Below are 14,451 nucleotides of genomic sequence, written 5' to 3' on the forward strand. Positions count from 1 at the left end.
ATGAAGGCACTTATTGAATCATACTGGGAGTTGAAGTTGCACATCAGCTGAAGATTCACAGGTTGCAAACTACTGATGTACAAAAGAAAAAAGGAGCAAAAATATATAGCAGAGATCAAAACAATAATTAGCTTGGCAGATGTTAAAGATTATCATTATAGAGCCTAAAGCTGCTCGTGGCAGAGGTCAAAGATGCTCATGGCAGAGGTCAAAGATGCTCATGGCAGAGGTTAAAGATGCTCATCGTTAAGGCTAAAGGTGATCATGGTTGACAAAGATGCACATGGTAGAGAATCATGGTGCTCATTGTAGAGCTTAAAGATGCTCATGGTAGAGGTTAAAGGTTTTCTTGGTTGAGGATAAAGGTGCTCATGCAAGAGAATCATGGTGCTCATGGTAGAGCCTGAAGGTGCTCATGGTAGAGAATCATGGTGCCCATGGTAGAGCCTGAAGGTGCTCATGGTGGAGAATCATCATGCTCATGGTAGAAAATCATGGTACTCCCGGTAGAGATAAAGACTGATAAAGGATCTCATGGTTGAGGATAACGTTGCTCACGGTAGAGCCAAAAGGTGCTCATGGTAAGGAATCATAGTGCTCATGGAAAAGTCTAAAGAGACTCATTTTAGAGAATCATGGTGCTTATGGTTGACCTAAAGAGGCTTATGGTAGAAAATCATGGTGCTTATGGTAAAGAATCATGGTGCTCATGGTGCAAAATCTTGTTGCTCATGGCACAGCCTAAAGAGGCTCATGGTAGAGAATTCTGGTGATTATTCTAGAGCGTAACGGTGATCATGGTAGATAATCAAGGCACTCCTGATTGAGCACTAAGATGGTAGATGTTAAAGATGCTCTCGGTTAAGGCTAAAGGTTCTCATGGTTGAGGATAAAGATGCTCATTCTAGAGCCTGCATGCTCATTGTAGAGAATCATGGTGCTCATGTTAGAGCCTAAAGGTGCTCATAGTAGAACGTAAAAGATGCTCTTGGTTAAGGCTAAAGGTTCTCATGGTTGAGGATAAAGATGCTTATGCTAGAGCCTACATGGACATGATAGAGTTTCATGGTGCTCATGGTAGAGCCTAAAAGTGCTTATGGTCCAACTAAGGTGTCCCGTTGTTACTTGTTATGTCCCTCAACACAAGTCAACTTAGTTTTTTATCTTTAAGTAGTAATAATATTTTTTACATAAAACTGTCCTTCTTTGTCAAAATAGTTATGAAGGGTTAATGGCAAACTCCAATATATTGGTAAAGCCTCTGCACAGAGAAGATTTATATTATTAGGATACCATTTCTTGGGATAAGGGCAGATGCCCAGTTTGGCACCCTGGCACTGGACTAGAGTAAGTAATAGGGGAAAGGAAAAAAACAGGATTAGCGGAGGTATCAGAAAGAATATATAGAATATTACTAATAATATTAATGAACTGGTGTCAGAGTATCATCCCGGTATACAATCAATACAATACACAGGAAATCTGGAAATTGTGGATAAGATGATAAGCAGCCAATGGGCAGAGTGTGAGTGGGTTGGCACCGGAGGGGCACGAGATATAAGGAGAGGACTATAGCAGAGTCCTGGAAGGAAGCGTACGAGACTCACCAGGGCAAGAGAAGCAGGGAGATGGATTACAAGCGCAGCGCCTGCCTGGGATTACTCATGATCCTCGTCTTCTCCAAGGAACAAGCGAGAGCCAAACCGATGAGTAGCCTGCAGGTGAGAGCCACGTGCCGCCCGTTATAGGTCACCACCAATTCTAGACATATCGTATCGGGATCTTCCTAATAGTCCTGAACTGAGAAGAGGGAGAGACATATTTAGCAGTCCTTATAGTCCTTATGTTCTCCAATCGGTGGCTCTCCAGCAGTTAGGAAACTACAACTCCCAGCATGATCTCTACACTCTAAGGTTGTAGTTTCACAAACGCTAGAGAGCCGCAGATTGAAAACCGCAGCTGTGATCCCAGCAGCCAACTATGGCGGCTTATCTCCCTAATGAAGCCATGTGGCAGGGCCATGATCTACGGATACATTTTTAATATTCAGAGACCCATTGTGGTGCAGATAAAGCGGGGTTTCGGCATTCATGAGGGTGATCATATGGTTATTGGCAATGGGCAACAACAAATCCTTTTTATTATTTTTGTATACATATTGGATTCATATCTCGTCTTCTGTCTGCAGATGTAGCAGAGCTGTGTGTGTAAGATGCCATACAAGAGTCAGTTATTCCACGTAACTCCTGTGATTTTACATAGGACTGCACGTAATCTAACGATGCAGTTGGATGACAGCCTCAGCCTTGCTACATCTGTACAGGATACGATGGTGGTATCACTACATGTTAACCATTTGCTCTTTTAGAGTTTGTCCAGGTTACTGGAGGACAATTTTGACCGCTCCTATGGGTCTGATGAAGCAGATCATGGGGAGTTGGTACCAACTGACTCGCTGGACCAGCCGAACCCCGAAAACCAGTGGAACAGAAACAGGGCTGAGCAGATGGAAGGTTCCCACCTAAATGAAGTCACCCTGCAACAGCTGCTCAGCGACCCGGCGGGCGGCTCCAGGAGGCTGCGGCAGAGGAGCAAGAAGGGCTTCTCGAGGGGATGCTTCGGGGTGAAGCTGGACAGGATCGGCTCACTCAGTGGTCTCGGCTGCTGAGGTTTCCTGGTGAGTTGGTAAAAATCACAAGAGTTCACTATAGCACCCGGCAGTGGTCAGGGCATGCTGGGGGTTGTAGTTTCACAGCAGATGCACAGACTGGCGACCACTGATGATCCCTCTTGTATTATATCCTATTTACCGTACTTTACCAAAAGTGATAATATGTTAAAAATGATACTGAAAATTATATTTATGCTGAAAATTATATCTGCAAAGTCATAAACTGCCAACCAAGAGGCAAAATGAAGTTCAGTTATTGCTTTTAAGTCATTTATTTGGGGGGTAGAAAGTGAATATTTGTAGCCGCTCAGATCAAATATAGAGATCAAAGATAGATAATAGATAATAGATAGATAAATAGATAATAGATAATAGATAATAGATAGATAATAGATAGATAATAGATAGATAGATAATAGATTATAGATAGATAGATAATAGATATGATAGGTAGTCCAAATATAAAAGCTTCTATCTATGTATCTATCTTTCTATCATCTATTATCTATCATTTATCTATTATTTACCTTTCTCCCTACTGTAAACCGTCAGATATCAGCAATTCGGGAGCGCTCTGTGTAATTAGGTGTAGTGCAGCGGGCAGTCAGTGTTTGGTCCGGGCTCTTGGCTTCTCTCCCATATCACCAGATGCCTGTATCTCTCCGGCCTCCTTGATCTCTCACAGACTTTCTAGGTGCTTTTCCCTTTCTAGCAGTAACTGACAGCCTGACAGGAAGATGAGCAATTACCGCTGTCCAGGGTGCTGAAGCCATGTGGTGCCCCCTCAGCTGCCCCTGCTGGGTAGGGTTAAATGAGGGGTCTGCAAAGAGAACATCACTTAATTAACATGTAATGATGTTTCAGAGCCAAGCTATTCAGGTGTAGCAGAGCTAAGCTATTCAGGTGTAGCAGAGCTAAGCTATTCAGATGTAGCAGAGCTAAACTAGTCAGATGTAGCAGAGCTAAGCTAGTCAGATGTAGCAGAGCTAAACTAGTCAGATGTAGCAGAGCTAAACTAGTCAGATGTAGCAGAGCTAAGCAAGTCAGATGTAGCAGAGCTAAACTAGTCAGATGTAGCAGAGCTAAGCTAGTCAGATGTAGCAAAGCTAAGCTAGTCAGATGTAGCAGAGCTAAGCTAGTCAGGTGTAGCAGAGCTAAACTAGTCAGATGTAGCAGAGCTAAGCAAGTCAGATGTAGCAGAGCTAAACTAGTCAGATGTAGCAGAGCTAAGCTAGTCAGATGTAGCAGAGCTAAGCTAGTCAGGTGTAGCAGAGCTAAGCTAGTCAGATGTAGCAGAGCTAAGCTAGTCAGATGTAGCAGAGCCAAGCTAGTTAGATGTAGCAGAGCTAAGCTAGTCAGATGTAGCAGAGCTAAGCTAGTCAGATGTAGCAGAGCTAAGCTAGTCAGATGTAGCAGAGCTAAGCTAGTCAGATGTAGCAGAGCTAAACTAGTCAGATGTAGCAGAGCTAAGCTAGTCAGATGTAGCAGAGCTAAGCTAGTCAGGTGTAGCAGAACTAAACTAGTCAGATGTAGCAGAGCTAAGCAAGTCAGATGTAGCAGAGCTAAACTAGTCAGATGTAGCAGAGCTAAGCTAGTCAGATGTAGCAGAGCTAAGCTAGTCAGATGTAGCAGAGCTAAGCTAGTCAGGTGTAGCAGAGCTAAACTAGTCAGATGTAGCAGAGCTAAGCAAGTCAGATGTAGCAGAGCTAAACTAGTCAGATGTAGCAGAGCTAAGCTAGTCAGATGTAGCAGAGCTAAGCTAGTCAGGTGTAGCAGAGCTAAGCTAGTCAGATGTAGCAGAGCTAAGCTAGTCAGATGTAGCAGAGCCAAGCTAGTTAGGTGTAGCAGAGCTAAGCTAGTCAGGTGTAGCAGAGCTAAGCTAGTCAGATGTAGCAGAGCTAAGCTAGTCAGATGTAGCAGAGCTAAGCTAGTCAGATGTAGCAGAGCTAAGCTATTCAGATGTAGCAGAGCTAAACTAGTCAGATGTAGCAGAGCTAAGCTAGTCAGATGTAGCAGAGCTAAGCTAGTCAGGTGTAGCAGAGCTAAACTAGTCAGATGTAGCAGAGCTAAGCAAGTCAGATGTAGCAGAGCTAAACTAGTCAGATGTAGCAGAGCTAAGCTAGTCAGATGTAGCAGAGCTAAGCTAGTCAGGTGTAGCAGAGCTAAACTAGTCAGATGTAGCAGAGCTAAGCAAGTCAGATGTAGCAGAGCTAAACTAGTCAGATGTAGCAGAGCTAAGCTAGTCAGATGTAGCAGAGCTAAGCTAGTCAGGTGTAGCAGAGCTAAGCTAGTCAGATGTAGCAGAGCCAAGCTAGTTAGGTGTAGCAGAGCTAAGCTAGTCAGGTGTAGCAGAGCTAAGCTAGTCAGATGTAGCAGAGCTAAGCTAGTCAGGTGTAGCAGAGCTAAGCTACTCAGATGTAGCAGAGCTAAACTAGTCAGATGTAGCAGAGCTAAGCTATTCAGATGTAGCAGAGCTAAACTAGTCGTCAGGTGTAGCAGAGCTAAGCTACTCAGATGGAGCAGAGCTAAACTAGTCAGATGTAGCAGAGCTAAACTAGTCAGGTGTAGCAGAGCTAAGCTAGTCAGATGTAGCAGAGCTAAGCTAGTCGTCAGGTGAAGCAGAGCTAAGCTAGTCAGATGTAGCAGAGCTAAGCTAGTTAGGTGTAGCAGAGCTAAACTAGTCAGATGTAGCAGAGCTAAACTAGTCAGATGTAGCACAACTAAACTAGTCAGATGTAGCAGAGCTAAGCTAGTCAAGTGTAGCAGAGCTAAGCTAGTCAGATGTAGCAGAGCTAAGCTAGTCAGATGTAGCAGAGCTAAACTAGTCAGATGTAGCAGAGCTAAACTAGTCTGGAGTAGCAGAACAAAACTAGTCAGATGTAGCAGAGCTAAGCTAGTCTGGAGTAGCACAGCTAAACTAGTTAGATGTAGCAGAGCTAAGCTAGTCTGGAGTAGCAGAGCTAAGCTAGTCAGATGTAGCAGAGCTAAACTAGTCGTCAGGTATAGCAGAGCTAAGCTACTCAGATGTAGCAGAGCTAAACTAGTCAGATGTAGCAGAGCTAAACTAGTCAGGTGTAGCAGAGCTAAGCTAGTCAGATGTAGCAGAGCTAAGCTAGTCGTCAGGTGAAGCAGAGCTAAGCTAGTCAGATGTAGCAGAGCTAAGCTAGTTAGGTGTAGCAGAGCTAAACTAGTCAGATGTAGCAGAGCTAAACTAGTCAGATGTAGCACAACTAAACTAGTCAGATGTAGCAGAGCTAAGCTAGTCAAGTGTAGCAGAGCTAAGCTAGTCAGATGTAGCAGAGCTAAGCTAGTCAGATGTAGCAGAGCTAAACTAGTCAGATGTAGCAGAGCTAAACTAGTCTGGAGTAGCAGAACAAAACTAGTCAGATGTAGCAGAGCTAAGCTAGTCTGGAGTAGCACAGCTAAACTAGTTAGATGTAGCAGAGCTAAGCTAGTCTGGAGTAGCAGAGCTAAGCTAGTCAGATGTAGCAGAGCTAAACTAGTCAGATGTAGCAGAGCTAAGCTAGTCGTCAGGTGTAGCAGAGCTAAGCTAGTCAGATGTAGCAGAGCTAAACTAGTCAGATGTAGCAGAGCTAAGCTAGTCGTCAGGTGTAGCAGAGCTAAACTAGTCAGATGTAGCAGAGCTAAACTAGTCGTCAGGTGTAGTAGAGCTAAGCTAGTCAGATGTAGCAGAACTAAACTAGTCAAGTGTAGCAGAGCTAAGCTACTCAGATGTAGCAGAGCTAAACTAGTCAGGTGTAGCAGAGCTAAACTAGTCAGATGTAGCAGAGCTAAACTATTGAGATGTAGCAGAGCTAAGCTAGTCAGGTGTAGCAGAGCTAAGCTAGTCAGGTGTAACAGATCTAAGCTAGTCAGATGTAGCAGAGCTAAGTTAGTCTGGAGTAGCAGAGCTAAGCTAGTCAGATGTAGCAGATTTAAGCTAGTCTGGAGTAGTAGAGCTAAGCTAGTCAGATGCAGCAGAGCTAAGCTAGTCAGGTGTAGCAGAGCTAAGCTAGTCAGATGTAGCAGAGCTAAGTTAGTCTGGAGTAGCAGAGCTAAGCTAGTCAGATGTAGCAGAGCTAAACTAGTCAGATGTAGCAGAGGTAAGCTAGTCAGATGCAGCAGAGCTAAGCTAGTCAGGTGTAACAGATCTGAGCTAGTCAGATGTAGCAGAGCTAAGTTAGTCTGGAGTAGCAGAGCTAAGCTAGTCAAATGTAGCAGAGCTAAGCTAGTCTGGAGTAGCAGTGCTAAGCTAGTCAGATGTAGCAGAGCTAAGCTAGTCAGGTGTAGTAGATCTAAGCTAGTCAGATGTAGCAGAGCTAAGTTAGTCTGGAGTAGCAGAGCTAAGCTAGTCAGATGTAGCAGAGCTAAACTAGTCAGATGTAGCAGAGGTAAGCTAGTCAGATGCAGCAGAGCTAAGCTAGTCAGGTGTAACAGATCTAAGCTAGTCAGATGTAGCATAGCTAAACTAGTCAGATGTAGCAGAGGTAAGCTAGTCAGATGTAGCAGAGCTAAACTAGTCAGATGTAGAAGAGCTAAACTAGTCCGATATAGCAGAGCTAAGCTAGTCAGATGTAGCAGAGCTAAGCTAGTCAGGTGTAGCAGATCTAAGCTAGTCAGATGTAGCAGAGCTAAGTTAGTCTGGAGTAGCAGAGCTAAGCTAGTCAGATGTAGCAGAGGTAAGCTAGTCAGATGCAGCAGAGCTAAGCTAGTCAGGTGTAACAGATCTGAGCTAGTCAGATGTAGCAGAGCTAAGTTAGTCTGGAGTAGCAGAGCTAAGCTAGTCAAATGTAGCAGAGCTAAGCTAGTCTGGAGTAGCAGTGCTAAGCTAGTCAGATGTAGCAGAGCTAAGCTAGTCAGGTGTAGCAGATCTAAGCTAGTCAGATGTAGCAGAGCTAAACTAGTTTGATGTAGCAGAGCTAAGCTAGTCAGATGTAGTAGAACTAAGCTAGTCAGATGTAGTAGAACTAAGCTAGTCAGAATAATGTAGCAGAGCTAAGCTTAGAAGATGTGTCATTGGCAATTTTGCCTGACAGAAGCTACAATGCTGAATTTGCCAGTATTGCTCATATATAGCAGAGTTACTATGTTAAGATGTAGCAGAGCAAAGCTCTCTGTCTAACGTCCTAGATATCTTGGTCTCTTTACGCAGCTAATGTCAGTAAGTTCTCATGAACTGGTCACATTACTGACTCCTCTACATCTGTAGATCTTCCAGAGGTGGACGAGTGCAGAGAAGCCTGTGAGCCCCACAATACCGGAGGCTGCACGGACTGTGGCCCCCCGGTCTCCCCACAATACCGGAGGCTGCACGGACTGTGGCCCCCTGGCCTCCCCACAATACCGGAGGCTGCACGGACTGTGGCCCCCCGGCCCCCCGTCACTACCTGCTCTAATCCTAACAGTTCTCCTCCTGTTTTGTCTTCTTACAGGTTACACATGTCTCATAGCTTCCCATGCCGGCCATTATTCTGCTCCACAACCAACACCCTGCACATTGCGCTCATGCCGTTGCCCACCCATGGCTGCCATCTTTGTTGCCATCTGCACAGAATGGTCATTATTCTGGAAGACCCAAGATTAGATTTTTTGGGCTCTGGTCTGTGTGTCGTAGATGTGACAATAAAGCCGTTTCCATGTTTGTAGTTCTGTTTTCTTTTTCCAGGACCATAGTGCGGCTTTTCAGCCCTGAAGTGTTGGGGTGCAGCTGTGCTCGCTGCATTATCTGTTGGGGTCTCTGGTGGTCTGAGATCTCCAGGGATCTCCTCCTATTCTCCTGCTCAGATCCATACAATAATAATTCCATTATAGAGGAGAGTCCTGAACAGGCTGTTACATGTGGCCCCTCTCTCTTAGGGCCCCTAAGCAGCTCTGTGTACAAGAACTCAGTCAAATAAATTGTGATAGAGAAGGGTAAAACAATGAAGTGTGATCAGTGGAAATGTCAGGAGGGTGGTCCGGCTCATCAGCTCCTCACAGAGCGGAGTTTATGGCTTTCCCTGCGTTCCGGTAGAATAAGGGTATGTGTCCACGTTCAGGATTGCATCAGGATTTGGTCAGGATTTTTCATCAGTATTTGTAAGCCAAAACCAGGAGTGGGTGATAAATGCAGACGTGGAGCATATGTTTCTGTTATACTTTTCCTCTAATTGTTCCACTCCTGGTTTTGGCTTACAAATACTGATGGAAAATCCTGACCAAATCCTGATGCAATCCTGAACGTGGACACATACCCTTAGAGAAGGTTACAATAAAGGATGAATATTCGGTTTTGTCTCTTTTTCTAATCACCACTATAAGAAGAGTCACAATGGCTCAGTGTAAGGAGCTGAGATGTTCTCCCCCAGAACTGACAGCTGCAGGGGCCCCGCGGACCCCATCGCTCACATCAGGCGGATGCTGGGAATCTTCACAGGTTGTCAGTTATGTGCAGCATCTAATGACTCCTCCTGAATGATCCCACTGTACACTCTATACAGGCTGCACTCAGGCTGCACTCAGAACCAAGTGCTCAATTAGCAATTCCCCAATGTTATTCCATCCCTGCAGGGGCTGACAATGATGGCTCCTACAGCTGCGGTGTCGTAGTCTGTGCTCCGGCCGATACATCAGGCCATATGGGGGGATTCAGATGTGATCATTGCAGAATGAAAACTTCTGCAGCTTTCTAATCTACTTTACCTAGTCTTCAATGTCTCTGCCTCCTGAGCCAAACCCAACATGTCTCCCATCCTAACACAGCAGCTCCTTCTCTCTTATTAATTTGTTACATTGTATCAGTCTGATAATAATGTGTCATCCTGGAGCAAGGATTGTCCAGAAGAAAAGGTTAGTAACAAAAATGAAGTTAAGTCCAGCCCTATATATAGGATCATGGATAATTTGGGGTTACATCTGTTGGGTTCCCCAGTAATCCTTAGCTCAGGGGTTCTGACACCCCCAAATCTGGACTTTCCAGCCCTGTCCTGGATGGAGCGGAGGTGCACATGTACGGCCTCCTCGCCATTCATTGTCTATGGGACTCCTGAGAAATAGCAGAGCGTTATACTGGACTGTGCAGGAGCAAATCTGCTACATTCAGGACGGGGCTGCAAACCCCTGATCTGGGTATCAGACCCTCGATATCAGGATCTCCTGGGGATCCTGTAATCCAGGGGTGGACAAACCATTGGTGCAACCCAAGTAGTAACAGGCCCATGCCCAGCTCCACAGCAGGGGGAATATTGCACTGCAAAGGGCCCATCTAATGCTCCTGCACAGGGGCCCGTCTCCATCTGTGTCCACCAGGGCTGCAGTCACACAAGTTTTCTTCTATCCCTTGGTAAGGAATAACTTGACTTTTTTTTTTATAATAACCCTTTACACATAATATTAACATGATTAAGCCTCTAGTGGCTGTCAGCCATTAACAATAATAATAGTTTCCATTAACTGACAGCAAGCAGAGATCCTGAAAAACACTAAACATATTAGAACGTTGCAGAACTGTTCATTATATAAAGGGTCATTCCCGACTGGAAAATATGATTGCTAGCGCTCTGACCCCGGGGAGCTAAGTGATCCCAAGAAAAATGCGCCATTAGATGAGGACAGTGCGCCATTTTTTATCATCATCAATTCCACCGGCAATGAATAGAATGGGAGCATGAAATCTGATTGGGCATCAGAGAGCCCCATTCTCAGGATAGTCCCAGCAGTTGCACTCCACAGCAATCAGCAAGTTATCACCTATCCTGCCCTTTTAATAAAACTGCGCTGATTAATTTCTTAATATATCTGATAATCTGATTCATTTCTAAATATATCTGATTAATTTCTTAATATATCTGATTCATTTCTAAATATATCTGATTAATTTCTTAATATATCTGATTAATTTTTTTTAATATATCTTAATAGCGGCTGGAGCTTTATTTTTAGGATACAGAACTCCAAATCTTCCTCAAAAGCAGAGGTAAAAATATCAAATTCTCATTTCGTGCAGCTGCCAGCAGAGGGAGCACTTTGCATGCTTGTTATACACAGACCTCTGTATACAGCTCTTCATCTATATCCATGCAGGGACATCTCATATTAAATGAATCAGTTTCCCTATTATTAAACTTTCATTTATTAAAGTGACCCTGCTTCTTGCAGAAAGAGCCGCAATCACCACGAAGTGACCGTCCGCCGCCCTCTACACGATCCCTGACATCACACGTATTACCAGGAACGCGGCGAGATTATAACAAAGCCGCTTCCAGTAATGTATGAGTCAAACAAACAGGAAAACAAGATTCTTCTACTTATTAAAAATCCTCTCTTGATAAATGGGGCCGATATCTGGCGCAGTAGGATTATACTACAAGAGGTGCTCTGGGTCCAGGACCTCGCACAGTCCCTGATAGGACAATTATATGAACATTAAGGAGCACAGATCTTATTATGCGCGCCCTCCATGCCTCCCCTCCAGTTTATTTCTCTGTGCTTATTGCTATGAAATTTGCTTTGCCAGTTTGTAACATCATTATTTTATGCCTGCAGTGAAATATACAGAAGTATCAGTATCTTGGCGGATGACGTCAAGGTTATGCTCACAGATACACTGAATATTTTCATAGAGTTTTTGAAAGTAGGCTTTGGGGGAATCTAGGATTTTTTTTAAAGGGGGTCTATGGAGTAGACATGATGAACATGTTTCTGTGCAACATCCTTAATACTTGAATGTCCACTTTGTAATGCAATATCATTTACAGATTGTTTTCTTTTTTTTGTGTGTGCATAGGTTTAAATCCTATAGAGTTAGGCAGGAAAGATAAATGATTTACTACCTGCAGCCACCACTAGGGGGAGCTTACTGCAGGTTTGAAGATTGAACACTGGTAACACAGTATGCGGTAAACTCACAAGCTCCCCCTAGTGGTGGCTGCAGGTCGCCTGAAATATCGCAGCTGTATCTTTATGGTTATACAAAGGATGTGTTACTTTATACTTACTTTATTCTTACTTTATACAAAGGATGTGTTACCAGAAAAGAATAGAATAATTTCAGCTTCCACATAGCGTGACTCACAGCTTTCCATGACTCCTGAATGGCAAATACATATGGTTTGTATGCATGGTAATGCTCTTCTCTACTTTTGTTTATTCCCCTACCTCCACGCCCCGCTGCATTCCTCTGTTATATGTGAGTGAATATTTTGTATGCCTGGAGTTTTCTGTTAACTCTTGTTTGTGTTGCCTTGTTTGTCGGCTTGGTTTACTGGCCCATATTCCATGGGAGGGGGAAGAGAACAGATGGAGGGCTAACTCAGGAGATAGGACAAGAGTGGCGGCCCCGGCATCTTCACCTTCAGAAGTATCCCGGGGAATAGGGCGAGCTAGGGCGCCCCCTAGTGATAGGGACAGGGAAGGAGCCCCTGGTCCCAGGTCACCCGACAGCTGAGTTGTGACACAGATACAGTGTTACTAAGTTGTCCAAAGAAAAACATTTTTGGATAAACATTCTCTGATTGGTCACGGTTCTTTCATAGATTGTATTTATAACATCAAGAATTTCCAGAATTCGGCACCTGAGAATTGATTGTTTACCATTCTGAAGGAAGTAAATGAATTTATTTTCTATTTTAATCAATACGATTCAGTCCATAAATCTGGAGACAATCGTCCTCTTCATCCATTACAGCCGATCTGGGGCAGTGTTCAGGACCCGTGGTGGAGCACGCTGCTGGATATCGGGGTCAATGTGTCCTCCGGGCTCCAGAATTCTTCATCTATGACCAGAAAGCAGCAAAAAAGGCAAAGTAACCAAAGCCCTGCAACTCCAAGCTGGCAGAGATGGGCCAAGCTACACGACGGCAGACACCTTCCGATGAAGCTGGTGGGCCACGAACCCTAAAACCTGGGAGACACTAGGGACATTTTTGCCTTAGATCAATTACAGCTATCAGTGCATGCTGGGAACTGTATTTGTGAAACAGCCAAAATGTTGGAGATCAATGTTCAAAAGGCAGCTCAATCAATGCTATGACTGATTAATAGGGGACGCCGTGTTTTCAAGGCAAATCCCACATCTTCTTACCCCCAGTAGGGACCTGACAGAGCCAGTAGAGGGCGATATTGTGCTAGATCACCATTCATGGCCTATTAGTAAGTCCTTGTGACGTGATCCCGCTAATACTGTAGTGAGAATTGTATAGAAATAACCTATATAATGAAAGTCTGAAACATCAGGAAAGGTGATGATGGGAGCAGCTCTGTAATTCCAGGCTAATCTTTCAGCACCTCGGACAGCTGCCAGGGTCGCCCGTATAGCCCCAACCTGACTTCATCAAATGCAGCGAGAAGCAGTTGTTATAACCAGCAGATAATAAAATCTTTTAGTGTTACGCACAGAAGCCTGAAATGGTCTGAATTATTTCATTTGTACCTACAAATGTATATGGTAATTATGCAAAACTTCATCCTATAGATCAGATTAGTTCTCTACACAATGCAGTCACATTTGTTCCATTCATCTACACCCCATGTCCACAGATAGAGCAAGCGGCAAAGTGCAAAAATCCAGCATCTGCGGGATATGAGGAAAGTATATTAAAACATTATTTTATTAGCAACATAGTTGGAAAAATTAAAAATCAAAAAGATACAATGAGAATAAAATAGACCACACAAAAAGTCCCACATAACAAATTGGGCGCCCCCAGAAGAAGCTGGCGGCGAAACGTACGTCGGGGTGAGTGGACGCCGAACGGGTGCACGTGCACTGAATTTGGTAAGCACATAGCAGTTTTCTGGCATTAGTAACGTATATGCATATTATCTTATGTGTCTTGTGATCATTTTTGACACGTATGGGGACTCCTAATTGATTTGCCGTCCATTGATGGTAATGTTGGTATGGCTTTTTTCCAATCGTGGATATGGAACTTAAAATATTGTTATTAACCTTATAAGGCTGAATTGGGGGCCATATATAGTGATATTCATGAGTCTTGAGGTATTCTCCTTAATATACTCTATTTTCTTACACTGTACTTATATGTTTTCTATGCCAGATGTAAAATTAGTTTTTATAGCTGGGGCTATCTAATTGCCTGTATTTATTGTACTTATTGGTCTATGTGATTAACTGTTCGGTGTCCATTAACAGTATATTTGCTTTTTTATTTTGTTTTTATATAATATTGTAATAAAAGGTAATTTTTACTTTCTTTGTGGGATCTCTTCATATTTCCACTTTCTATGGAATGAGAATAAAAGACACGGGGGTCTACATGTTTTGAGCATAACTGCTCTTAGGGTACCGTCACACAGTGGCATTTTCATCGCTACGACGGCACGATTTGTGACGTTGCAGCGTCGTATAATTATCGCTCCAGCGTCGTATACTGCGGTCACACGTTGCAATACACGGCGCTGGAGCGATAATTTCATGACGTATTTGCGACGTAGAAGCCGTTGGTTACTGTGCGCACATCGTATACAACCTGTGTCACACGATGCAATCATGCCGCCACAGCGGGACACTAGACGACGAAAGAAAGTTTCAAACGATCTGCTACGACATACGATTCTCAGCGGGGATCCGGATCGCAGTAGCGTGTCAGACACAACGATATCGTAAATGCATCGCTGGAACGTCACAAATCGTGCCGTCGTAGCGATGAAAATGCCACTGTGTGACGGTACCCTTAGTCAGGACATCTTTTCTATTTTTTGCCACAGATAGAGCGTCCCATGTACTATTTTCATATGGTTGGTCCCAAATCCTCCACTTACCTTATCACTGCCATATACAG

The 14,451-nt window shown here is 43.9% G+C and overlaps 1 protein-coding gene across 1 annotated transcript; it reads left to right on the forward strand.

Moving 5' to 3' along the window:
* The first annotated feature begins 1,563 nt into the window (after positions 1-1,563).
* Positions 1,564-8,316, forward strand: NPPC (natriuretic peptide C). The gene is made up of 3 exons (XM_077257428.1): positions 1,564-1,721; positions 2,369-2,677; positions 8,104-8,316. Exons 1-2 carry the CDS (start codon positions 1,629-1,631, stop codon positions 2,666-2,668), a joined length of 393 nt encoding a protein of 130 aa, XP_077113543.1. The 5' UTR covers positions 1,564-1,628; the 3' UTR covers positions 2,669-2,677; positions 8,104-8,316.
* The last annotated feature ends 6,135 nt before the right edge of the window (positions 8,317-14,451 follow it).

Source organism: Ranitomeya variabilis, chromosome 4, assembly GCF_051348905.1.
Source record: "Ranitomeya variabilis isolate aRanVar5 chromosome 4, aRanVar5.hap1, whole genome shotgun sequence".
NCBI classification, from domain to species: domain Eukaryota; kingdom Metazoa; phylum Chordata; class Amphibia; order Anura; family Dendrobatidae; genus Ranitomeya; species Ranitomeya variabilis.

Coding starts and splice junctions, on each gene's coding strand:
- NPPC (XM_077257428.1), top strand. CDS start 1,629: ATGGATTACAAGCGCAGCGCCTGCCTGGGATTACTCATGATCCTCGTC. Junction 1,722..2,368: donor AACCGATGAGTAGCCTGCAG/GTGAGAGCCACG, acceptor TTGCTCTTTTAG/AGTTTGTCCAGGTTACTGGA.